Source organism: Sciurus carolinensis, chromosome 10, assembly GCF_902686445.1.
Source record: "Sciurus carolinensis chromosome 10, mSciCar1.2, whole genome shotgun sequence".
Classification (NCBI taxonomy): Eukaryota; Metazoa; Chordata; class Mammalia; order Rodentia; family Sciuridae; genus Sciurus; species Sciurus carolinensis.
In genome coordinates, this window is record NC_062222.1 from 33,865,981 (window position 1) to 33,893,646 (window position 27,666).

General features: G+C 34.8%; 1 protein-coding gene across 2 annotated transcripts in view; it reads left to right on the top strand.

The window, feature by feature from the left end:
- The window catches only part of Rxfp1 (relaxin family peptide receptor 1), a 49,194-nt gene extending 25,524 nt beyond the window's left edge, over positions 1-23,670 (top strand). The window contains exons 8-16 of one of the 2 annotated variants that reach the window (XM_047566994.1): positions 1,935-2,006; positions 5,088-5,159; positions 8,746-8,817; positions 13,736-13,807; positions 14,674-14,742; positions 17,485-17,714; positions 19,624-20,034; positions 20,874-21,092; positions 23,372-23,670. In XM_047566994.1, the coding sequence (XP_047422950.1) occupies positions 1,935-2,006; positions 5,088-5,159; positions 8,746-8,817; positions 13,736-13,807; positions 14,674-14,742; positions 17,485-17,714; positions 19,624-20,034; positions 20,874-21,092; positions 23,372-23,670 (1,516 nt within the window). The remainder of the gene's footprint in view (positions 1-1,934; positions 2,007-5,087; positions 5,160-8,745; positions 8,818-13,735; positions 13,808-14,673; positions 14,743-17,484; positions 17,715-19,623; positions 20,035-20,873; positions 21,093-23,371) is intronic. The other variant, XM_047566995.1, reaches the window with a different exon arrangement.
- Positions 23,671-27,666: the final 3,996 nt, after the last annotated feature.

A 27,666-nucleotide genomic window follows, 5' to 3' on the forward strand; every position in this document is an offset into this window, starting at 1 on the left:
AGTTTACAAATCTTCCAGATATATTTTGCTTTGTCAGTGTCTATTTTAATGCAGTGCCCAAAATAAAACTGACTAACCAACCTGTAGACTAAATACAGGCAAATCTATTAGTGCTACCCATGTTTTCCTTAAAGGTTTTAGTAATTATATTATACTTCCACCCCTATATTTCAGTTAGAGTAATTTGTGAGTAACTTAGCAACCGGTAAACCAAGTGTTGGGACATGCTAAGTAGATTTAAGGGCCAGGATTGACTCTTGGAAGTGCAGTATATCCCTAAACTCCAGCTGTCGACCTCTGCTCTACAAACTTCTAACACATCTGCTTATAAATGAAAGGATTTGGAATATAGCTCAGTGGTAGAGCATTTGCCTGGCATGCAAGAGGTCCTAAGTTTGATCATCAGCACAATAATAAATAAATAAGCTTTTTGATAAATTTTGTTGTTCAGACCTGACTCCTTGTGGTGGAAATGGCAACCTGCTGTGCTCCTTCTGCACTGGCCTTTGTGCCAATATTTAAAAAAAAAAAAAAGTATATTCCCTGTGATAAAATCTATTGAAGATGTTTTTCTGGGGAATTGACTAAGAAGTCAGAAGCAATATAATGTCTTGGCAGTAGCAGCTCTGCAGCAATAATAGAATCTTACCCAGCCTACAGCAAAATGAAATCATACCACTTAGGGAAATGCCACTGGTAATTTTGAATGAATTTTTTTTTTAATTTTTTGATGTTGATAGATCTTTATTTTATTCATTTATTTATATGCAATGCTGAGAATCGAACCCAGTGCCTCACACATGTGAGGCAAGTGCTCTACCACTGAGCCACAACTCCAGCCCATGAACAAATGTTTAATATATTCACTATTAAATATCTGTTAATAAATTAGGTATTTATCATAATAGAAGTTTTCACTTTGATTTCTCATTCTTTTTAATTTCTCAGAATAACATAACTTGTCTCCATGAATATATAATACAGCTCTGACTCAAAACATTTTTACTATTAATAAAGAAAAAAACAGCCAGGCATGGTGATACAGGCCTATAATCCCAGCAGCTCAGGAAACTGAGGCAGGAGGATTGTGAATTCGAAGCCAGCCTCAGCAAAAGTAAGGCACTAAGCAACTCAGTGAAACCCTGTCTCTAAATAAAATACAAAATAGAGTTGGAGATGTGGCTCAGTGGTCGAGTGCCCCTGAGTTCAATCCCTGGTACACTCCTCCCCCCAAAAAAGAAAGAAAAAACCATAATAGTACTAATATATGCCTACACACATGCATATAAATAATTTAAGGTGTTACGTGTCTACAAGTGAAAGCCTATATGAAGTAAACAGAATGTAAAGATTTCATTGGAACACAAATAATTCTTTTTTTCTTTTTTTAAATAAAAACGATTTTATTGCATTCATAATTAAAGTTTCAAGCTCTTACTCATAAATTTTATTATTCAACAAATTCTTTATTACTTCATCATGCAACTACCTCAATGGTTGAATTAAAAACCAGATAAAAAATCATTTTATTCATAGCAAAAATATTTGAGATTATTTGGATATTGAAAATCATCCATCTATCTGTATAATCAGCCTAAAATTTCTAATCCCTATTATCTACATCATGCACAACCATAGAAACAAAATGTTTCATTTGTGTACAATGAATCAAAATGCAGTCTGTAAAAATAAAAAATTTTTTTAAATTTTAAAAATTAAAATAAAATACAAACCAATTTCAAAAAAATAATAAATTATAACCTATGTACTTATAATGTGTGCCTAGCTACAACAGTGTATCTCAGCAAGAAGATTATAACTATGTAACAATATATATATATATATATGTACTAGAACACAAATAATTCTTAATTGATTTATTTCTCACTGCAATTAAAATTTAGCTTGATCATGTTTTATGTTTTATATTCCAGGGACTTTGAAGGCAACCATATCCACAATTTAAGAAATTTGACGTTTAGTTCCTGCAGTAACTTAACTGTTTTGTAAGTAACATTTGTGTGCTTTTGGTGTTTTATTTCCTTACAAACCAAATGAAGCCCTTAAATGGACAAAAATCAGCCTAAACATGTATAGGAACAGAAGTGTATGATTTCTCTCACAAGAAATCTCACCCACCACAAGATCCTCTACCAACACTCCTATAACAAAAGGTAGGTTAGCAGGAGAAAAGTACAACAGACTTTATTTAGTGAAAGTTTTACATGGCCCAGGAGCCTTTAGGAAATGAAGACCCAAAGATCCATAGGGAAACTGACCTTTTTAATGCTTAGGTTCAGTGAAAAACTACATGGCAGTATAGAAATGGGATTGGATTAAAGGATGTGACCTACTGGTAACAGACTGAAAGGAAATGCCCAGAAAGGCTTGTCCAGATTTTTCTTTTTCTTTTTTAAAATAAATTTTAGTTGTCAATGGACCTTTATTTTTTATTCATTTATATGTGGTTCTGAGACTCAAACCCAGTGCCTCACACATACTAGGCAAGCACTCTACCACTGAGCCACAACCCCAGTACCCCGGATTTTTCCTGGCCTCTGTGTATGGCATTCCTTCCTCTCAGGTATGGCGCAGGAACCTTCCTGGAATGAGGGTCTTATGACTTTCCATCAGACAAGACAGGTCAGAGAATGTCCCTATGACTGGTACCTACACAGAAAGGTAGCAGAAGACCAGAGTAGTATTTCTAGGTTTTATGGCTGGGTTTGGGGAGAAAGTCTAAAATTACGTCCTGCCTTGGGAGAAAAAAGGGAACAACAGAAAGAAGGGAAGAAGAATGGCAGTCAGACTTGCTTCTAAGATCCTTCTAAAGTCCTTTAGTTCACGGTACAAAGCACACCAAAGTGCCATACTTTGGGATATCATTTTTCTGAGCCCCAACACATACATTGTCACTCTGACAAACATTCATCCTGAAATTCACATTTGTTGAAACTGAAGGACTTCAAGTTCAAATCAAAGGTAAACACAGATTTAACCATACATGAATCATCACAATGGCACGGTATTAACTGAGACACATTTTTCTCAAACTTAAGTAATTCATAGACCCGTTTTAATGGAAAAAAATTCTCACAAAGCACCAAGAATCTGTCTGTGGTCCCTAGTTTCAGAAACACTAACCTAACATCTTGGTCTGTAAGAACATTTATGCAAATCATTGCTGCAAAGGTTGTTTTTTTTTATAATTATGAATTTAAATGAAATTACAATCAAAATGAAAAATGATACTGCAGAATGCTCAGATCCCTGAGGATGTCATTATGGACACAAAAATACAGATTAGAATATTGTTGGGGATAATTTCTTCTGCCTCTCTGACCTATTTTAAGTTCACATTGCCTTTCCTTCTGTGAAAGTAAAGGACACTGGGGCTTCCTTCAAAATAAAAATCCAACTCCCAGGCTGGAGGTGTAACTCTATGGTAGAGCATTTGCCTAGCATTCACAAGACCCTGGGTTTGATACCCAGTAACACACATATATACACACACAAAAAAAAATTCAAATCCTTCATTCACAGTTTATTTTTCCTAAATGTTTTTGAAATTCTTGGTTGCAACTCATAAGTAGGTAATGAAAGCAGTGTAGCACAATCAATTTAGAATGTCCTGATCAGCATTTTATAAATAAAACAGAATTTAGTTAATTATATCAGAGCACAATGCAGATAATGTATTATGTAATGAGAATTGGGTTATAGGTAAGTGTGAGTACATATTTTATGTCCCATTATAAAATACATTTTTACTAGGGGTAAATACATTTCCCTAGGTGTTACCATGGGAAAACTTTTAAAACCATCCTCCTAGAGTAAGAAGACCCTGTAGAGGCTATACAATAGCTACCACTGATGTAACAATGTATTTTCTCCAATTGTACACCCTTCCATTCATATGGGTTCGAAGTCACTGAGGTTTTTAAATTCTTCCACTTAGTAAATCTTCAGATTCAGGATGCTTCATATCAACCATGCAAGAAGCTCATACTAATTACCCAAAGGAAACCAGTAAGCAACTAAAGAACACAGACCAAATAGATATCTGAATGCTGAGAACATTTTTTCTGTTCTACTTGCATTTCTTTTTAGGGAAACTTCCATATGAAGAAATAATTTGTGGGTTTCTTCTTGGCAGGTGTTTGTGCTTTTTTGGTCCAGGAACACTGGGAGAATGTGGTAATGGTTTGGAGTACCAGGAGGAGTTAAATATTTAAAGATGAGACAAGGTCAACTTTAAGGCATGTCACACAGTGTTTAAAGAATTGAAACCCCTTTAAAGATTTCCTACGAGTCAGTCCTTTATGCTAGCTGATAACACAGGAGATCAGTGCAAAAATGAATTGTCAGGAGGCTGGTGGTGTGGCTCTGTGGTAGTGTGCTTAGCAAGCACAATACCCTGTCCCCCATCCCCTGTGCCAAAAAAAAAGAAAGAAACTGTCAAGAGTTATAGTCTGATTCAACATTCAGCATGCCACACTCTTCTGAATTCATCTAACTTAGATCTCTCTTCCTTACTTAGCTCCACCCTAAATCATATCAACTACCAAATGAGTAAGAGTGCTTAGAAAATTATGTTAGACAGACATCTCTGAAGAGATGAGTGTAAAGCAGCCCCTTATGCTGTTGATTGCAAGATATTCATTCTGTATTGGGCAAGAGTTGAGGTTTTCCTTAATTCCCTTGTAAAGCTCTTCCTAGTTCTAATTAAAAATTAGAAGTATATTTTATTGTTATAATCATTAAAAGATTTGGGGTGCTAGGCCTGGGGATGTAGCCCAGTGGTAGAGCACTTGCCCAACATGCAACGGGCCCTCTGTTCAGTCAATCCCCAGAACAGAAAGACAAAAACAAAGAAAGGAAGGAAGAAAAGGGAAGGGAGGGATAGATTGGGGAACTTTAATATCAAAATTGAATTAAGTAATTAATCATACTACTTCAGAATATCTTGATGTGAAAAATGCCCTATATATTCATTACCTTTATCTTTGCAGAATGATAATGTCTTTAGTAATTTAAGCAATAAGTAACTAAGGATGTTAAAAATATTTTTTTCTCTTTTATTTCAGGGTAATGAGGAAAAACAAAATTAATTACTTAAGCGAAAATACTTTTGCACATCTCCAGAAACTTGATGAATTGTAAGTTTGACTAAAAGTGTTAAGAATTTTTCCTATTATTTTATTGCATATTTGTTAGACATATATATATTTATATATTTTAAAAGTATTAACATCCTCTCTCTGAACATTGTTTATATGTACCTTGGGTCACAAAAGAATTCAGATAGCTTACAAAAATAAACATAAAATAAATATTTGATAAAAATGGAATAAAGGAAATATAGCTGTAGAGGCAGAGGCAGGAGGATCACAAGTTTGAGGCCAGCCTCAGCAACTTAGGGAGGATCTCAGCACCTTAGTGAGACATTGTCTCAAAATAAGAAGTAAAAAGGAATGGGGATGTGGCTCAGTAGTAAAGCACCCCTGAGTTCAACCCCCAATATGAAAGAAAAAGAAAGGAAGGAAGGAAGGGAGGGAGGGAGGAAGGGAGGCAGGGAGGGAATAAAAAACCAACATTTTTCTGTAACTATCACCTTGAAACATTTTTTAGTAGGCACTACCCAGTCATTCACAAATGTGCAAGAAAATCTCAATAGAAAATTAGAACAAAAGCCTGTTGTAAGAACTCCTGACATATGGCAATTGAACAATATCATAAATACATAGGAAATTATTTTCAGTAATAGGGAGAAATTCATCTAGATGAACCAAAGGTATCTAACTGTTAAAATACAAGCTAGTCAAGAGATCCATATTTCCCTTATTTTATCTAACTTTAAAGCATTAAAAAACAATTCCTCCAAAACCTAGTCTTCATGGTGGCAACCAGGTGCAGATTTTATGCATCAGTACAGACCAGTCAGCATGGAACACAAACAACTTAGTCCATAACCAGTGCTAATCCAGGTTCAGAGGTAAAAGAAAGAGTAACAAAAGCTATAGAGAGGGTACCCAGGGCAATGATTACTCCTACCTAAAGCCTGCCCGATTCCATTGTAGATACTTGCCTGAAAATTCAGATTTATAAGGACAAAAAGGGCAAGGTTTCTAAGAAGTGATAGCTTTTAATGGATAGGTCTAGATCTCAACTCCTCTTCCATAGGAGGGTTGTGTATGCCCCTCCAGGCTCCTTTCACGTCAATAGAGCTAATGAGGACAAATACATTGGCAACACAGAATTCACTTGTCACAGAGGACTTTAAGTTACTCTTGTGACAGGAAACCTTTGCCATGTTTACTTTCGATTGTGGTTTACAGGCAACTACTAATGGTCTGGGAGTATAGCTCAGAAGTAGAGCACTAACCTACCATGGGTGAGACCTGAGTTCAATTCCAGCACCCCCAAAAATAATAATAAAGTCAAGTCAACTACTATAGTAGAAACGGTGTTTCCTGAGCCCATTCAGAAATGAGCCTTGAGTCCAATTAAGTTTACCCCAGCTGTCCTAAACTAAAGCTGAGAAAATGAAACTTTCACAGGTCACTTAGGATTGACACCAACGCTATCCCATTACATAATTCCCACTATAAAATATATACATTAAAATATATAAATGGATATAAAATATATCCATTAAAAGCTATCACTTCTTAGAAACCTTGCCCTTTTTGTCCTTATATACATTAGAATTTGCTCTGACAGCCAAAACCCACACTTCCACCAGAAATTGTTGAACATGATATTTTGAGTTTTAATACCCAGGAGGACTACTTTAAGTTTTGCACATTGCCTTTCTAAGAAGATCAATATTTTACTTGGCTTCCCATTCAAGGAATTTAATCATATCAACTCTTAATTACGAAGCAGATTCAGCCTATTAAGAGTCTTCTCGCCAGAATGGAAAAAACAGGTAGTCCAAAACTGAGTGAGGCACTGGTTAGCCCAAATTGAATGGTATAGTTCTCATCCTCAGAGATCTCACATCCTCCAGAAGGGAAGCACACATGTATTCACCTGACGTTCTGTGTGGCATGTGGCATGTGTGCTGGGGTAGAGTATGCAGGAAGAATGCACAGGGACAGCAGACCTATCCTCCCAGGCAGCAGAGGTTTCACAAGGGAATGTTGTTTGAGTCTTGAAGTCTTGAAGGATGATTCGAAATCACCAGAAGGAAAGACCAGGACAGGCAGAAGAAAGCACCCAGCGAAAGTGTGGAGGACAAAGCACTGAAGTGTTTTCAGACCAGGGTGCAAGTCACAGTGAATAGCCAGTGGTAGGAAAGGAGATTGGAAAGACCAACAGTAGACTGACAGATATTTAAAGGCATCTCATGTCACACCAAGCAGTTTTGATTTTATCATCTAGGCAACAAGAAGCTTTTAAAACAAGGATTTTATGACAGGAATGAAATTTTAGAAAGAGTCCTTTGATTGTCAAAGCAGTACAACTCATCTGCATAGACAATTCACCCATAAACATGTAAACAACAAAAATAGTCTCAAGGTTTACTTTCTAGTATGAAAATAGGCATTCACAGCTAAGGTATTTATCTGATTATATTATCCACTTACTTTTTAAAATATATTTGTTTTAGTTGGAGGTGGACACAATACCTTTATTTTATTTTTATGTGGTGCTGAGGATCGAACCCAGGGCCCCACGCATGCTAGGTGAGCACTCCACCACCAAGCCACAAACCCAGTCCTCCCCTTACCTTTAGTGTTTAAAATTCTAAAATTATCCTGTCTCCCAAAGTCAAGTAATCTAAATTTTGATTTATAAAACCAACCAGTATATGTAACAAGTAAATCTGTTCTCCTATCTATCATTGTGGTAGATAATAGGATTTGGAGGTGGAAAGGGGAAATGACGAGGCTACAGCCCCCTACATCTCCCTATCACCTTAGAACGCTCAAGCTTACTGAAACTTTTTCTTGTTGAGAAGAATCTGAGTCCTTTCTGATGGGATCTGCCACTGTCAAAGCTGCCATGAGAGTTTCTGCAGTTAAAACCTTACAACTAAGCTGCATATATCATATTAGGGAGACCCTCAACACATACAGGAGATAACAAAGTATCCTGCTCAGGAGCATGTGAGATCACCTTGGAAAGAAACTTGCATTTGAAATAATATTCTTCCCTTTGCTAATCATAAAAAACCCAAGCAAAAGAAAAAAGTAAGACTCCAAACCATGTTCTTACTCTAATCACAAAAAGGAGGAAAGGAAAGGAATAAAGGATGTAATACATACATACCTTTGTGACTGCATGGCCAACTGGGTGCTGCAGCTCTCAGCTACCGTACCAAACCACATATTGCTGACCCAGGAAGAGACCAAATTCAAAATTCAAAGGCAAATTGCCTTTACACTATTACATAGTGAAAAATTAAAACATCGCAACTATTAAAACAGGATTAAATAACCATCAAGTATTTATTTTTGAGGGAGTGCTGAAATGGGATAAAATATTTTCCCATTTCATTCATTTTTTTTAAATCATTTAGGCTTCATGAGGCTGGGAGTTTAGCTCAGCGGTAAAGTATAGGCTCAGCATGCAAGAGGTCCTGGTTCAATGTCCAGCACAAAAAATACACTCTTAAACATTTGTTAATTAACCCAACTCACCAATAACGTTGTTGAAAAGTTATATGATGATTTCATAATGGATATCAGAACAATAAATAAAGTCATCAGAAAATAATGTTTGCAATTGTTTCCCTAGGGATTTGGGATGTAACAAGATTGAAAATCTTCCACCCCATATATTCAAGGATCTGAAGGAGTTGTCACAATTGTAAGACTTCTATTAAATTTCTCCACTTCATTTCTTTATTTTATTATGTCTTTAATTGTGATAAAATAAGCACAAGGTAAAATTGGGCAGTGGTAGTTGTGCAGTTGAATGGCATTAACTACATTTACATTGTTCAGCAATCATCACCACCAACCTCCTTCAGAATTTTTTTTTTCCATCTTGCAAAACTGAAACTCTGTAACCATGAAATACTAAATCCCCATTCATGCTTTCCCCCAGCCCCAGAAACTACCATTCTACTTTCTATCTCTGTGCATTTGATTAGCCAAAGTACCTCAACTGGTTGAAATCACACAGTAATTGTCATTTTGTGGCTGGCTTATTTCACTTAGCCTGATGTCTCCAAGTTTCATTCATGTTGTAGCATGTATCAGAATTTCCTTCCTTTTTAAGGCTGAATGATATTCCACTGTACCTACATACCACATGTTATGTTTATTCATTCATATGTTGATGGAAATGGGTTGCTTCCACCTTTTGGCTATGTGAATAATGCTGTTATAAACATGTGTGTATGAATACCTGTTTGAGTTTCTGCTTTTAATTCTTTGCTCCTCAGTTACAATAAGGTTATATTCCAATAAACCCATCATAAATTGAAAATATCATAAGTAAAAAATGCAATTAATACACATAAACTACTAAACATCATTTGCTAACACTGTACACAGTAGAGTATCAGTTATTTACCCTGTGACTGCATGGCCAACTGAGTTCTTCAGCTCACTGCAGTACCATACCACATATAACTGACCCAGGAACAGCCCAAAATCAAAATTCAAAGGTGAATTTCTTTTATATTATTGCACAGTGAAAAATCACAAGTCAAACCATTTTAAGTAAGATGCCACCTGTATATCCCCAGAAGTAGAAGAGCTGGATTATATGGTAATTCCATTTTTATTCTATATTAATTCTATTCTCCATAGGATTTGCACCATTTGACATTTCCATTATCAGTACACAAGAGTTCCAATTTCTCTATGTCCTCCAAACACTTAATAATTTTGGTTGTTTGATAATAGACATCCTAATGGATACAAAATTATACATCCTTGTGGTTTTCATCTCCTTTTCTCTAATGATTAGTGATGCTGAGTTTCTTTTCATGTGTTTATTGATCATTTGTATGTTTTATTGGAGAAAGATCTACTCAAATCCCTTTCTCACTTTTTAATTGAATTATTTTGTTGTTACTGATTTTTAAGAGCTCTTTGTATATTTTGGATATTAACCCCATTTCAGACTTGATTTGCACCCCTTTGTTTACATTTTCATTCTGTTATACTGTCTTTTTATGCATAAGATTTTCATTTTGATCAAGTACAGTTCTTGTGTTTTTTTCTTTTGTTGCCTATGCTTTTGCCGCCATATTAAAGAAATTATTGCCAAATCCAAAATCATGAGGCTTTTCCCCATTTCCTTCTAGGAGTTTTATGGTTTGACATTGGGATTTTTGATCAATTTTGAGTTAATTTGTATGTACACTTAAGGCGAAAGTCTGACTACTTTCTTTTGGTTATGAATATTCAGTTTTCCCAACACAATTTGTTGAAAAGACTCTCCTTTCCCTATTGAATGGCCTTGTCACTCTTGTCAAAAATCATTTGACTATATATGTGTGGGTTTATTCCTGGGTTCTGCATTCTATTCCATTGATCTACATGTCTGTCTTTATGCTAGTACCACACTGTTTGATTACTATCATTTTGTACTGTTTTGAAATCAGTTAGTGAAAGATCTCTACCTTTGTTAGTCTTTTTTTTTTTTAAGATTGTTGGTCATTTGGGCTCCCTTGAATTTCTATATGAACATAGGATGTTTTTCCTTTCATTAGCGTTGTCTTTGTCCATTTTTTTGGTGCTTATAACAGATTACCACATACTATGTAATTTATAAACCATAGAAATTTATTTGGCTCATAGTTCTAGAGGTTGTGAAATACAAAACTGAAGGGCCACATCTAGTGAAGGCCTTCTTGCAGCAACATAACATAGCAGAAGATACCACACAGTAAAAGAGTGCATGGGGAAGCAGGTGAGGGTAAATTTATCCTGCAATCAGAAGCCTATTCCTGCAATAATGGAATTAATCCATGCTTGAGTGCAGGGCCCTCATGACCTTATCACCTCTTAAAGCTCCCATTTCTCAACACCGTTGCAATGGCAGTTAAATTTCCACCTAAGTTTTGGAGGAAACATTCAGAACAAATGTCATTAATTTCTTTCAACAATTTATAGTTTTCCATATACAACATACCTTTCATCTTAAGCTTATTTAAGTAATTTATTCATCTGATATTATTGTAAATGGGATTATTTTCCTAATTTCCTTTTTGGGGATTGTTTGCTGGTCATAGAACCACAACCGATTCTTGTGTGCTGATTTTGTGTCCAACAACTTTGCTGGATTTATTAGTTTTAACATTTTTGTTGTTGTTAAGTATTTAGGGTTTTCTACATTTAAGATCACATCATCTGTGAAGAGATATAATCTGTCTTCTTTTCCAATTTGGATTCTTTTATTTCTTTTTCTGTCTAATTACTCTGGCTAGGACTTTGAATACTATGTGAATTAGAAGTGGTGAAAAGAAATAAACTGTTCTTAAAACAAAAGCTTTTGGTCTTTCACCATTGAGTTTATTATTTACCGGGTTTACATGTGGTTTTTATTATGTGAGGTAGTTTCCTTTTATTCCTAGTTTGCTGAATTCACTTCCTTTTGTTATACAAGACATTTGAGTAAATTTCTTCAAATTAGAACTTCTCTGAGAAGCTCCCTTAATCAATGATTTCTGTTTCAAGGTATTTTACAGAGTCTTGATATTGGGTGGGAAGTGTGGCAGGAGGGGAAAAACAGGTTCTGAACTCATATTCTAAACTCACTGTACTTTCATTCTTCTCTCTCTTTGTCCCTAGATATAGCCTAGTAGTTACATGAAATGAAAAAATCTAGTTTCCATTTTGTGCTTCACAAATTGCAAATACAATATGTCACTCTTTAACATAAAATTTATTGTAAAAAATATACAATGTGATTCTTTTAATTCAAATTTTGATTAAATGAATTTTTTTGTTGTTTTATGTAAACTACATAGAATCCTAGGCAAAATATGAAGTAGGTGTGACTCTCTGCGTGGTCTATCATTTCTCTGGCCCAACCTTCTCTTGACAGCTCTTCCTCTTCCCGAGGTGTATTAGCTCTTGCCATAGAGTACTTATTATAAGCCAGGCATTGTTCTAAGTGTTTTATCTCCATGAATCCACTTAAATATACGATTAATCAATGAGGTGAGTGCACTTAATACACATTTTTAACTGATATATAAAAATTGTGGGGGACTGGAGTTGTGGCTCAGTGGTAGAGAACTTACTTGGCATGTGCGAGGCCCTAGGTTTGATACTCAGCACCACATGTAAATTGACAACTAAAAAAATATTTTAAAAAATAAAAAATAAGACTGGGGAGATAGCTCAGTTGGTAGGATGCTTGCCTCACATGAGCAAGGCCCTGGGTTCAATCCCCAGCACCACCAAAAAAAATTAAAATTAAAAAATAAATAAATAAATAAAAATTGTGCATGTTTATCATGTACAACATGATGTTTTGAAATATGTGTACATTGTGGAACAGCTAAATTGAATTCATTAACATACATTTTACTTTGTATAACTTATCATTTTGTATGTGTGTGGTGAGAACATTCAAAATCTGCTCTCAGCAATTTTTAGAATACATCATTACTGTCATCATCACATCCTGCAGCAGAGCTCTTACACTTGTTCCTCCTGTCTAACTAAAACTTTGTACCCTCTGGCAAATGCCTTCCCATTCCCTCCCTCCCTTTGCCCGCTCCTGCTTTCAGACTCTGGTGAAACCAATATTCCACTCTCTACTCTCAGCTTTTTTAGATAAGTGAGATTGTGTACCTGACTTTTTCTACTCAAAGTCATGTCCTCCAGGTTCATCCACGTTGTGGCAAATAATAGGATTTTCTTCTTTCTTAAGGTATTTCCTGGTGTATGTACACCGTACTGTCTTCATCCATCTTCTGCTGATGGACATGTAGTTTGATTCTGTATCTTGCCTATTGTCAATAATGCTGTCACGAACATAAAGGGCTGATGTCTTTTCAACATGCTGACTTCACTTCGTTAGGATATATAGTTAGGATCATATGATGGTTCTATTTTTAATGTTTTAAGGCATCTCCATACTAATTTCCATATGACTGTACTAATTTACATTCCCACTAACAATGTGAAAGAATTCCCTTTTCTCTGCATCCTCATCAGCACTATTTTAACCATTCTTTTAAAGACCCAATGAGATATAATGTGAGGTTATATCTCATTGTGGTTTTAATTTGCATTTCTTAGATGATTAGTATTGTTGAGCATTTTTCTGTACCTGTTGGCTCATTGTGTGTCTGTTCGGGTCCTTTGTCTATTTTTTAATTAGCTTATTTGTTTTCTTGCTGATGAGTTGTTTGAGTTCCTTATACATTTTGAATATTAACCTCCCCTTTAGATGCATGCTTTGCAGATATTTTCTCCCATTCTAGTGGTTACCTCACTCTGTTGAGTTTTTCCTTGATTGTGCAGAAGATTTTTAGTTTAAAGTAGTCTCATTTGTCTGTTTGCTTGCATTGCCTGTGTTTTGGGGACCATATCCAAAAGTCATTGCCCAGACCAATGTCGTGGAGCTTCCCCCTAGGTTTTCTTCTAGTAATTTTACAGTTTCAGGTCTTATATTTAAGTCTTTTATCCATTTTGAGTGTTACTATGCTTTTTATTTCCTTGGTAAATGTTTTAAGTAATTCAAGGTCAATAGGTCTACTTTTCTTTACTCAGCCATTTTTAGAAATGACCCATTGCTGCCTTTTTTTAAAAAACAGGAATATTTCCTATAACCCAATCCAGGAAATTCAAGCAGATCAATTTGATTATCTTGTCAAACTCAAGTCTCTGTAAGTATCCATATTTGGGGATAGTTTTATGATGAAAATTGTTATTTCAGTACTAACAAGATATTTGTTTTCAAAACTTTCTTATAAGCTTTATTTCCAGGATTTTAGTAAAGCTGTACAAAAATATAAAATGAGTGCTTGATGGAAACAAGCAGACAGATATTACTTTTGTATTACATGTTAATTAAAGTAAAAACTAAGTAATAAGGGGTTGCGGATGTAGCTCAGTGGTAGAGCACTTACCTGGTATATGCTAAGCCCTGTGTTCAATCCCCAGTACCAAAAACAAGAAAAATTAAGTAAGGATAAATCATTCTATACTTTTATATAAGTTACTAAAAGCTTAAATTGTTTGCTTTGACTCTCGGAAGACATCTGTGCATAATCATTGCTCTTTTAGTTCTGGGTGTTTATGAATTTATTAAAGGCATCTTTACCTGAAGAGGGACTATTCCCTATCACATAAATCATAACTTGCACCAAACTCATACACAAAAAAATTCTGTTAGTATCTAAGAATTGCCTGAAAAAGATCAACTTTAGTTCATTTAATTTAAGTGTTCTTTTAGTAAGGTATTTTATTTGGAAAAAAATCATTACCTAAAAATTATTAGAAACATTTCAAAGACACAAAACTCTATTGTAATGCTGTCCAGAAGGTAATGCGTGTTCACTTATTCCACAAGTATTTATTGAGTATTTTGTATGCAAAAAGCATTGTACCATGGCCTGTGAGAATCCAAAACACTCAAATAGGGGAAATATATATTGATGCATATTAAGTTGTTCTTCACCAAAAAAAAATAGTTTGTTATATCAAGTTTAATATATATTCTTTTGATTGATTATTAATTTTGTATTTTTAGCAGCCTAGAAGGAATTGAAATTTCAAACATCCAGCAAAGGATGTTTAGACCTCTTAATCTCTCTCACATGTAAGTTGATGTTCTTCTTGCTCGTCACCCTTATTTAAGTCTTTAAGTTCCCTCATGTATTGTGATAATACATCTGTACCCTATCTATTAATATTTTTGACTGATTAGCCAGCAATATACAGAACATTTGAACCCCCACCCAAAATAGAAAAAAAATTCATGTGTCGCTATCCTAACTCCAATGTGACAGTATTAAGAGGTAAGCCTTCAGGATATGATTAGGTTATGAGGACAAAGCCTTCATGAATAGGATTAGTGTTCCTACAAAGGACATTCCAGCGACCACCCTTGCCCCTTCCATGATGTGATGACATAACAAGAACACATCCTTTTATGAACCAGGGAGCAAAACCTCACTAGACACCGAATCTGCTGACACTTTGACCTTGGACTTCCCAGCCTCCAGAACTATGAGAAATAAATTGCTGTTTAAGCCACTCAATATGTAGCATTTTTGTTACAGCAGCCTAAACAGACTCACACATGTATAAACAATAATTAACTCTAAAAACTTTGACATTAGGTGGATGATCTTTCCACAGTATTACAGAATTTCACAGGAGGTTTTTTGATCATCTGGGAACATGAGTGTAGGAGGAACCTGCTCATTCTTGTAAGAAGCTCTCAGCTCGGATACTATTCACAGATATTGAGGTTGGCCTAATGAGTTAAGAATTTGTACACATGGTATGAGTGCTATCAGAAGAAGAAGGAATATACATAAGCAACATGAAATAATTATAAAGAAATAATTGCTATAAATGAAAGAAGGAAGGGAGAACTTGTCATTGAAAATTGCCCCCCAATGTCAGGGCATGAATGGAGGAAGAGTACATGGAATGTGAAACTTTGGAAAATTTTTATTCAAATGATGCATCTGGTTGTGTCTTTGAATATATGCTTTAAAAATATTTTAATTGATTGCCATCTTATATAAAGTATTAGAATAATCTCCATACCATGATAAGTAATTTTCAGTAAGAGGTGTCTTACCAGCCACTACCAACTGTAATCTTGCTTATATTTTAAGTCTACACAGGGCACTCTTTTTGTTTTCCATAATTCTTCAGAGAGTGTGCTATATTGGTTGCACACAATGTAAAATAGTCTGCTAAATTAATCAAAGCAGTTTATTAGGGAAAAAATAGTATAGCTCACAAAATCTAGGAAATAACTAAAGGAGCAAACTTGAATTGGGTAGGAACCAAAGCCACAAGAGATAAAGAGTCTTCTCCAGGCACTGCTGGAATGATCCGTCTAAGCATTGTCAGTAAGACTCAGAGTTCCAGGAGAAAGTCTAATTGATCTTGCTTGGGACAACTTATCTACATGGGGACAAGGGAGTGTGTCATTGAGGTCCCACTATGACTTCTCACAGGGAGGAGAAGTAATCAGGATATAATTACTAGATGTGTGACTGCTGGCAAAGCTCCCAAATAAGAAAACAAAGATCTATAATAATGCTGTTGATAAAAACAAAACTTTGGCCTAAATTACATTAAACAAAGGGAAAGGACAGTCAACACTCCTTCCTTCCTTCCTTAAATTCTTCTTTCCTCTCCTTCAAAGTTCACAGAGAAAATAGACATAACAAGATGGAACTATCAGCAATCGAACTTGAATGAGACAGGACAAATTGTAATCACCAAGTTTTTGTCTCTCATTACTATGGCTCTTGAAATCGTCAAGATCATTTCTATTTTTTGCCAGAACACAATGGCTTTAGAGGCAAACAGATCTGATTTGAATTCTAATTTCTACAATTACTAGAAAATTTCTTACCAAATAATTTGCCTCTGTTGAAAATTAATCTCCTTTCATGGAAATGCTGACACCTACCATGTGGCATTTATTTGAGAATGTATTCCTGATGCCTAAAACAGTGCTCAATAAATGGCGTTGGTGTTGTTAGCAACACAATAGCACTTATCGATTAACCAGGTGATATCTTTATCAAGAAGTGAGTTCTCTACTGATGAAAGAATTTACTCAACAAATAGTCACTGAACCCTTTATTGTGTTCCAAACTCCAGTGGGAAAGATAAGCATGTCACTCAGTAGTTACAGATACCATAATAAACCTCTACAAAACTCAGAAGCCTGGCACACACCTGTGATCCAGCGACTTGGGAGGCTGAAGCAGAAAGATTCCAAGTTTGAGGTCAGCCTCAGCAACTTAGAGAGACCCTAAGCAATTTAGTGAGACCCTGTCTTGAAATGAAAATAAATGGAGTTGGGGGTGTAGCTCAGTGGAGAAGTATACCTAGGTTCAGTCCCCAGTATAGAAAGAAAGAAAGAAAGAAAGAAGAAAAGACACAGATGCACAGAAGAGAAAGCACTTAATTTTTTCCCCTGTGGGCTGAAAAGCAAGATCAGTTGTAGTAACCATTGGAGCTATGTAACTGTGCATTTATGAAAACTTGAAAGCTGAAAACCTGCTGATAGTTTCTTTGGTTAAATTAATTTTTTTTGTCACAAGCTAACAGTTCATTTATATTCTAAGATATGTCTAACACTTGTGTATCCATCATGCCTCTTTGCTACTCTCACTCACACATTCTTTAACAGTGAAATCAAGTTAAAGAGAATTAAATTTAAAACTTCAGGATCCCTAGTGTTTGCATTCCTCTGAATCTCATATTAAGATATCTTCCATTTACTGAGAAAATGCTGAAAATAAATATTAATGTTTGGTGACACCGAATTAAATCTAAAATCTTATTCTGTCTTCTTTTACACCAGATATTTTAAGAAATTCCAATATTGTGGATATGCACCACATGTTCGCAGCTGTAAACCAAACACTGATGGAATCTCATCCCTTGAGAATCTCTTGGCAAGCATTATTCAGAGAGTGTTTGTCTGGGTTGTATCTGTGGTTACTTGCTTTGGAAATATTTTTGTCATTTGTATGAGACCTTATATCAGATCTGAGAACAAGCTGCATGCCATATCAATCATTTCTCTGTGCTGTGAGTATATCCTGGTTAAAGAGAAACTATAGTTTTGAAATAAATAAAAGCATTGCTATTATTTAAAAAGTTCTATGAGTGATATAATTGTGGAATTTTAAATTTTCTTCTTTTTGCTTATGTGTTGTTTTCATATTTTCTACAATAAAAATAGAATTACTTTAGTGATTAAAAAAATTAGGTTTTTAAAATAAAAATTGAATCACCTTACATAGATTCATGAAGCTCTCATTCACTAGTTTTCTCTCATACAGTGATTCTGAAGGCATATTTTGTTAAAGCATCCAAAATCTTTTACTACCAGGGAAATTGTAACCTTCTGTGGTCACATATTTACTTCCAAAGTGATGTTTACATTTTTGTTTGCATGTCCAGTTCATAGACAGTGACTTAGCAGCTAGTTATTTTTCTGGTTTCTGAACTATGAGAAGCTTTTCTGTTCATAACTTAAAATATGTAAATAAAAATGCTTTCAGATAAGTACTAACTTTTAAAATATTTTTGAAATGTGATTGCAAGATATTTTGTTAAATGAGGACTATAAAGAAAAATAAGTAAGAAACCTGTCCTCGGGATGTCTATAGTTTGGGTCACATAGTATAGAATTTATACATGGTCCCTCAAGCAAGTAAAGCATCAATCTACACGATGTTCATTGTTTTATGTGTGCTAGCACATAAACTACCCTAAGCTTATTCAAAGTCTAATGGCTAATTATTTTTTTTAACCTATAAACTATGTAAAAAAATGTTTGCCACCTTGTTTATAAATTTTGAGTTAAGTTCAATTTCCTTAATGAAGGCTAGGGTCTAACTTTAGTGTTAAAGAATTAGGACCAGTCTGTGATTTTATACACTGATGTAATTCTAGGGACTTAGTGCAGAACATTTGCATGGTCAAAAATTTTCAAGCACTTTCTATTTGCTTAAAAAGCAAAAATGTACACACTGAGAGCTAATTTGGGGGATGAGAGAACCTAAAAGGAAACAAAGAAAGATGTAAAAATGGAAAGAGAAGACAGTTTTGCTTAGGCCAGCTCTGGCAAGTAATTTAAGCCTCCCAGAAATGGACTGTGAAGACCTTCATAATTATTTATATCTTCTAAATTGATAGACTTCAAACTTCATAGTCATTACTCCATCACAGAAACTTCTGAATTACTTTCTCTGGGATTTTGAATGATAGCCTCAGCTTGATGAGCAGGGATAATTTCAATGAAGAAGTTGAACCAAAGAATGTCATCCCCACCTCATTCCCTGACTGAACATTCAACAGAATTAGACTTCATTCATTTATTCTACACTTTCAGGTGATGGATCTAAAATGTGCAACAAAATAGACAAGATCTCTCTGTTATTGATTTAAAGGAAAATGGAGAAGTGGTTTCATGGTAACTGTAGATGGTTCTGAGAGTAGTTACCAAAGAGCGTTGATAAATCATCCTCATCTGTAAATGAGTTCTGGTTTTGGTGGGGCTGGAGATGAACCCAGGGCCTCAGTCATACTAAGCATGCACTCTGCCACTGAGCTACAGTTGCAGCTGGTGAATTATTAGGAGAAGGAAATTACCTCCTCCTAAGATTGAAAAAAATGGTTTATTTTTTTCCAATATTAAAAATATTATTGCTAGGCTGGGGAGATAGCTCAGTCGGTAGAGTGCTTGCCTTGCAAGCACAAGGCCCTGGGTTTGATCCCCAGCACTGAAAAAAAAAAAAAAAAAAAAAAATATATATATATATATATATATATTATTGCTGAGTTGGGTTTGTGGCCTGGTGGAAGAGGGCCCGCCTAGCATGCCTGAGGCCTTGGGTTCCATTCCCAACATTACAAAAAAGTTCTTGCTTGTTGATAATTTTATTACACCTACTGATTTCTCTAAATTTATGAAACTTTCTGACCCTTGTAGGTGCTGACTGCCTAATGGGAATCTATTTATTTGTGATTGGAGCATTTGATCTCAAGTTTCGCGGAGAATACAATAAGCATGCTCAGCTGTGGAGAGAAAGTATTCACTGTCAGCTTACAGGATCTCTGGCCATTCTGTCCACTGAAGTATCAGTTTTACTCTTAACATTTCTGACATTGGAAAAATACATCTGCATTGTGTATCCTTTTAGATGTTTAGGACCTCGAAAATGCAGAACAGTTACAGTTCTGATTCTCATTTGGATTATAGGGTTTATAGTGGCTCTAGTTCCACTAAGCAATAAAGATTTTTTCAAAAACTACTATGGCACCAATGGAGTATGTTTCCCTCTTCATTCAGAAGACACAGAAAATATTGGAGCCCAGATTTATTCAGTGACAATTTTTCTTGGTAAGAAACTTTATATTATAGGTCCCTTTATAAAATGCTGACATAACTCACAATAAGAAATTCATTATGCCTTCTAATGTTTACAAATTTTTATTTCAAATACTCTATCATCAGTTTTTCCTAGTTAGAATGGGATTAAATTCTACCAGAATCCCCAATAGGGATTCTTTTTTCCTCCAAATCACTTCTTTATCATATAACTGTCAGTCTGATACACTCAGTAAATTACACTCACTAAACACTGGTGTTTTATGTATTCACCCTAATATTACTAAACAAAATATATTTTAGCTCCATGACAAAATATATTTACAATATGAACATAATGGTATTTATTATCTTTTCCAAATTCATGATTGTAGTCACACAATCTTTGGCCTAAGACTATACATACAACTGTTCTAAACTAGCAATATAAAAATATTCTTGAGTGCAGCACAATGTAACTGAACTATGAAAAAATGACTAATATAGAAATTTAAAGGCCCAGGCCCAGGATATTTATTGAATTAGAATTTCACTTTATTATGCCATTTTTAAAAATTAAACATCTTAAAATTCTTCATTACTTCAATAATATTTCAAGTCAAAGAAATTCATGATGGACTAGAGATGTAGCTCATCAACAGAGGGCTTTCCTAGCCTGTGAGACCCTGGGTTTCATATCCAGAGCTGCGAGAAAGGACGATCAAGATTTTTGCACACCTTAGTAATTCTGTATGGAGGAAAAAAGCATGACCTTTGTATCTTTAATAATAACACTTAAGGGATGTTAGGTGTTTGCTTGTTTTGAAAGAATGTTCATATATATATATTACTATTCTTTGTGTTCTAAACAGGTATTAACTTGGTGGCATTTATAATCATAGTTTTTTCCTATGGAAGAATGTTTTACAGTGTCCATCAAAGCACCGTAACAGCAACTGAAATACGGACTCAAGTTAAAAAAGAGATGATCCTTGCCAAGCGTTTTTTCTTTATTGTGTTTACTGATGCCTTATGTTGGATACCCATTTTTGTACTGAAGTTTCTTTCACTTCTTCAGGTAGAAATACCAGGTACAAGCTTTTTTTCTTTCTTTTTGTAAAGAAATTGTAAATCTGTGCAGTGTTCTTCTGAGAAAGGCAATTATAATTCCTAACACTAACTAGTTTCAAGAATTATGAATGAGGGTTTTAGGTACCTTAGACTCTGATCATCACTCAAATGTTTCTTGAGAGGAAGTTGTTCCATTCTTTCCACAAAAGTCTAATGACACAATTACTTTGGGAAAAAGCCTGGCACAGTGGCACCTGCCCGTATTCCCAGCAGCTGGGGAGGCTAAGGCAGGAGGATCACAAGTTCAAAGCCAGCCTCAGCAATTTAGCAAGGCCCTAAGCAATTTAGTAAGACTGTGTCTCAAAATAAAAAATAAAAATGGACTGGGGGTGTGCTCAGTGGTTAAACCCTGAAGTTCAATCCCAGTACCACAAAAAAGAAAAAAATTACTATGGGAACAACAAAGGGACCAAGATACATGACATGCAATCATCAGTCACATGCTTAAGATAACAGAAACAGAGCAAAACAGTTATCAAATAATTACTTCATTTTTTTTCAGAATGTAAGAAATTTCTCATCCTGTAATATATGTAATTTAGAGAACATTACCCTAGAGTATAGAAATAATAGAAGAAAACACAATTTTTAAACGATTTATTATCACATCCATTAGAGTAGTTATTATTTTCAAACACACAGAAAATTACAAGTGTCAGCGAGGATGTGGAGAAATTGGAACCCTTGTGCATTGCTGACAGGAATGTAAAATGGTGCGAATGAGGTGGAAAACAATATGTAGTGATTCCACCAAAACTTAAATGTAGATATATTATGATAGTCCAGAGATTGCAATTCCAGAAAAATACTCAAAATAATATAAAGCAGTAATTCAAATAGATATTTGTATATCCACATTCATAGCAGCACTATTGACAAAAGCCAAAAGATGGAAGCAATACCAGTGTCCATAGATGGATAAATGGATAAACAAGATGTAACATATATACACAATGGATCATTCTGCAGCCTTACAAAGGAAGGGCATCTGATACAGGCTACAATGTAGATGAACCTTGAAGACCTTATAACAAATGAAATAAGTCAATCACCAAGGGACAAATACCTTATCATCCCTCTTACATGAAATTCCTGGAGTACTCAAAATACAGAATGATAGTTGCCAGGGATTGGGAGAGTTGGAATGGAGAGTCATTGCTGAACAGGGATAGTTTCCATATGGGAAGTTGAAAAAGTTCTGGGAATGGACTGTGGTGATTGTGTACAATGTGAACGTCCTTCATGCTACTGAACTGTACATTTAAAAGGGTTAAAATGGTAAATTTTGTTATGCATATTTAACCACAATAAAAATGCTTTGTTAATTGTAATATATGCCATACATATTCATGTTTTTAAAATGTGTGTATATGTACTAAATTATAAAATTGAAATTTTATATATGCATATATAAAATATACATGCATATATAAAATATATATGCACATATAATTTTTATTTTGTTTATCCTATGGATGATGGTGATAGTATTTATGAACAAAAAAAGATAAAGTAATTTTAATTATAATAAAAAGCTGAAGGTTAGGGATGTAACTCAGTAGTAGAGCACTTGCCTAGTATATGCAAAGCCCTGGGTTTGATCCCTAGTATCACGAAATTTTTTTAAATGAATATTTGGTAGTTGCATATATACTAAGGTGATTTTTTTTTCCAGCACTGGAGATCAAACCCAGAGCCTTATGTATGCATGCAAGCAATCTACCTCTGAGTTACATTCCTAGTCACTAAGGTGACTTTTATAATGAGTTTATCCAGAGATGCCTTTACTGGAATGAATACTTGATCAAAAGCCTAAACATTCATACATATTTTTTAAATCAAACAACTGAAAAGAAATCTATTAAAGAGAAGTCTACATATTCTGAGAAATACTGTCCCACCTAGTAATTAAAATCTTTGAAAAGGTATAATTTAAATACCAAACGCTGGTGTTTCCTAAAATGGAATCATACTACTATGTCATGACTTTGTGGCAAATATTCCTACCTACTGGAATACTTCTGTTTATCTTCTCCAGAAAAGCAACTTAGCAAGGAACACTTTCTTTGCATCATCAGCACCCCCATCAAAGCACTCCAGAAAAACACCCAAAACACAATGTACACTCGATGTTTAATTATGCATCATCAAAGGAAGAACATAAGACTCAAAAGGGGTTGTGGGTGGAAGATACTGGAACATTTATATGCACTCAGTCTATTTAACTTCTCTCTTCCAGATACCATAAACTCTTGGGTCGTGATTTTTATTCTGCCTATCAACAGTGCTTTGAACCCAATTCTCTATACTCTGACCACACGACCATTCAAAGAAATGATCCATCGGTTTTGGTATAACTACAGACAAAGAAGGTCTCTCAACAGAAAAGGAAGTCAGAAAACATACACTTCCTCATTCTGGGTGGAAATGTGGCCCCTGCGGGAGATGCCACCAGAGTTAATGAAGCCAGCGGTTTTCACAGACCCCTGTGAAGTGTCACTAATTTCTCAATCAACTAGACTCAATTCCTTTTCATAACCAACCCTGAAACTCATTTCTTCACAGAGTATACTGTAGGATGCTCCAGGAGGGATTTCCTAGTATGAAATAAATATCACAAAGTTAATAATTTATAATAATGGCTAAGGCAAATTAGCATATAAAGACACAAGGAAAACAAAGAGGCTAGTACTCATACAAAGGACGTAATTATGTTGGTAATGTGTATATATTAGTATACATTTTTCATAGAAAATTAAGAGATATATACTCAGAGAGATTAATTCTTCTAAAATGCATTTATTCAGTACCCACAGCGCACATTGCATTGCAGAAAATGCCAGAAGTAGACAGTGCAGAGTCTTTTCAATCAATAAATTGGATTTAACTACAAAAGATCACACAAGGCCCATCAGCTGTTTCTAGTTTAAAGTAGAACTTCATCTGTCATGCATAAGCAAACTTTTTAAAGTAAAGTTTAAGGTTTTGGAAAACTTGCTGTAACAGCATCAAAGAAAATATCTAATTTTTTACAAAATATTAGTATTTTGTTTTAAGGATCCTTCTTGATTGGGGGTATAACTTAGTGGTAAGTGCAATTGCCGGGCATGCACAAGGTCTTGGGTTTGATCACCAGCACTAGGGGAAAAAAAGGAATATTTGTTATCTCTCAAGTCTCCATACACTCCAATAAAATATATGTTATTACAAACAAAAGATGCTTTGCTATAAATCCAAAAACAGCACTTCTCTGTCACTTCCTGCACACTTTTTGTTTTGCTTTAAATGAGAGTTATCACGTGGCATTGGAATAGGAATGAGAATATTGTAAAGGAGCGAAAGAGGATTGAGGGTAAGCAGATCAATGGAACAGAATTGGGAGTTGACAAATAAACCCTCGTTTATTCAGTCAATTAATTTTCCAAAAAGGATGCCAAGACAATCACATTAAGACAGAACAGTCTTTTCAACAAAAGATGATGTACTGACTGAATATTCACATGCCAAAGAATAAAGCTGAACCCAAACTTCACAAAATATATGTAAAGCATTCCAAAATGAATGAGCAACCTAAATGTAAGACCTAAAACTATAAAATTCTTACTCAAAAACATAGGAGTAAATCTTCAAGGCTTTGGATTTAGCAAAGGATCCTTAGGTATGACAACAAAAGAAGAAAATAAACTGAATTTCATCTACATTAAAATTTGCTAGGTATCAAAAGTTATCAAAAGTGAAAAGACAACCTTCCAAGATAAAAGAAAATATTAAGAATTACATATCTGAAATGAGCTTGATATCCAGAATACATGAAGAACTCTTACAACTTAAGAACAACAATGAAAATTTCTAAATGGGCAAAGGATTAGAATAAACGCTTCTCCAGAGAAATATACAACTGGCCAATAAGCATATGAAAAGATGTTCAACATCACTAATTATCCGGGAAATGCAAATTAAAACCACAACACTTCTCACCTACTAGGAGGGATAGTTATCAACCAATAAAAAAATAAGTAAGTATTGGAGAGACTTGTAGAAAATGTAAATGGTGCAGTCACTATGGAAAAGTTTGGCAACTCCTCAAAAACTTTTAAAAATAAAATTACCATAACCCAGCAATTTCATTCTTAGATATGACTCCCAAAAAATAATTAAAAGAGGACTCAAATATATACTTTTATGCAAACATTAATTGCAGCATTATTCATACTAGTCAAAAGATAGAAACAACTCAAGTGCCTATCAATCAATTAATGGATAAATAAAATATAGTATATACGTATATACACGTACAATGGAATATCTTCAGTCATTAAAAGAAATGAAGTTCTGATACATGCTACAACATGAAGAATATAATATAAGTTGGATATAAAAGGACAAATACAGTATGATTCACTTACTTGGAATATCTAGAATAAGAAAATTCATAAGAGACAGAAAGTATATAGATTAGAGATTGGTAAGGGACAGGTAGGGGTCAAGATTGTGCTAAGAATTGCAGGATATCTTCCTGGGCTTTAAAAAAAATGTCCTAAGAGCAAGGATGGATAAATGACTTCACAATTATACTAAGAGCCATTGAATTGTATACTTTGGGTGGGTAAATTTTATGGCCATATGAATTAGGTCTCAGTAGAGCATTTTTAAAAGAAAAAAAGAAAAAAATCTAGAATGCACTGATTCAGGAACTTAATTTCAGGAAAGGGAAGGTTTGCATGTAGATATTTCATGCCAAGGAAGAAAATAATTGTCACCAAAAGATAGCTTTACCTTCTATTCACACAACCAGTTCATAAGATATAACTTTTTAGTTAGTTGTTCTTCTCTGGTCTCTAACTGATCTAATAGAATTTTTGCTTTCAAAATTTGAAATCTTTAAACGGGGTAGGGGGGTTCAAATAGTTTTAAATACAGCAAGAATGTCTGAAACATGAAAATACCGGAATCAAAAAAATCTGCATTTATTGGATATATAATTGTATAGACTTATTTTAAAAATAAATTACCTGAAATTTAATTCTATTAAAAATATGGATTACTTTGGGTTCCTTATGTTTGTACTTGGAATTGTCACAGGAGAAGAGATGTCTCTGAGAGAAACTCTGAGGAATTCCTGGAGAGAAGGGAACTCCACTCAGGACAGTGGGGTCCTTGGCATTCGTTCTAGAAAGAATTTCAGCACATAACCAGGCATGGTGGCACACACCAATAATCCCAGCAACTCCGGAGACAGAGGCAGGAGAATGACAAGTTTGAGGACAGCCTTGGCAACTTAATGAGGCCCTAGGCAATTCAGCAAGACCCTGTCTCAAATTAAAAAAATAAAAAGGGATGGGGATGTAGCTCACTGGTAAAGTATCGCTGGGTTCAATCCCTAGTACCAAAAAACAATAACGAATACACAAAAAAAAACAAGAATTTCAGCTTGTGCCAGTCAGAGACATAGAGGTTTATTTAGGAAAGCAGAGGCACTTTCAAGGCAGAATATGGGCTCTCTAGAGAGTAAGAATCTTTGCGGGTAAAGCAAGGAATACACATTCAAGGCACAAGGTGGGCCATCTCCAGAAGGAGAAACAGCAACCTGTCAGAGTAGCATGTTAATATTTACAGGAGCTGGACTCGAGGTGGAGTCACAGCAAAGTCACACAACATCTCACCCATTTTCCCTGCACTTGGCATTTCCCTCGTAAGCTTTTGCAGGCTATTTCTTGGATCAAGGGCAAGGGCTAGGTTACTCAGGAATTGCAACTGTTCAAGGGTGTTTTCTGCATTTCGGTGGTTCGTGGGTTCTTCCTTTGAGATTCAGTATCTCTCCCTTTTTTGTATCCCCAAATTCCTATCTCGGAATGATCACAATAAATTTTCTATATGAAAATGTGGGACACTTTGAACAAAAATCAGAACACATTAGAAAGCTATAGTTCTGCTACTAGTCATATTTTAATTATAATAAATATTGAAACAGCCTACAAAAAATAAAGTCTCCACAAATGAACACATTTAAATTCTTTTATAAGATTATTTTAGGATTATTCTTATTGTTTAGAAGTTCTATAAACTGAGAGCCTGGGTTTAATTCCCATCGCGCACGCATGTGCATGCACACAATAATCATGAAAACAGGGTACAAAAAATTTAATCCTACAACTATCATGATCCTAACCTGTTTAAATGTCTTAGAAATGCAAACAATTTACAAAAATATTCATCTGAAACTTCTTTTAATATTTAAAAATTTTAGAGGATTTTCTAGATGTCATTAAGCTTTCTGTTACTCAGTTCACTCGATCTTTCACCCTTCCTCCTCCCAGCGTAAACTTCCATTTAATTTACCTTGATAAGTAATTACTAACGTACCACACACCTAGCTTTTACTTGCTTCCTTAGGAAGTACAATAGGAGGACCAAGTTAACTCAGATCCAGGACAAGATTTTCTCTCTTAAAAAGATAATTTTGGGTCAGGCCAAGGTTTTCTCTCTTAAAAAGATAATTTGGGGCCAGGCATGGTCGTGCATGCCTATAATCCC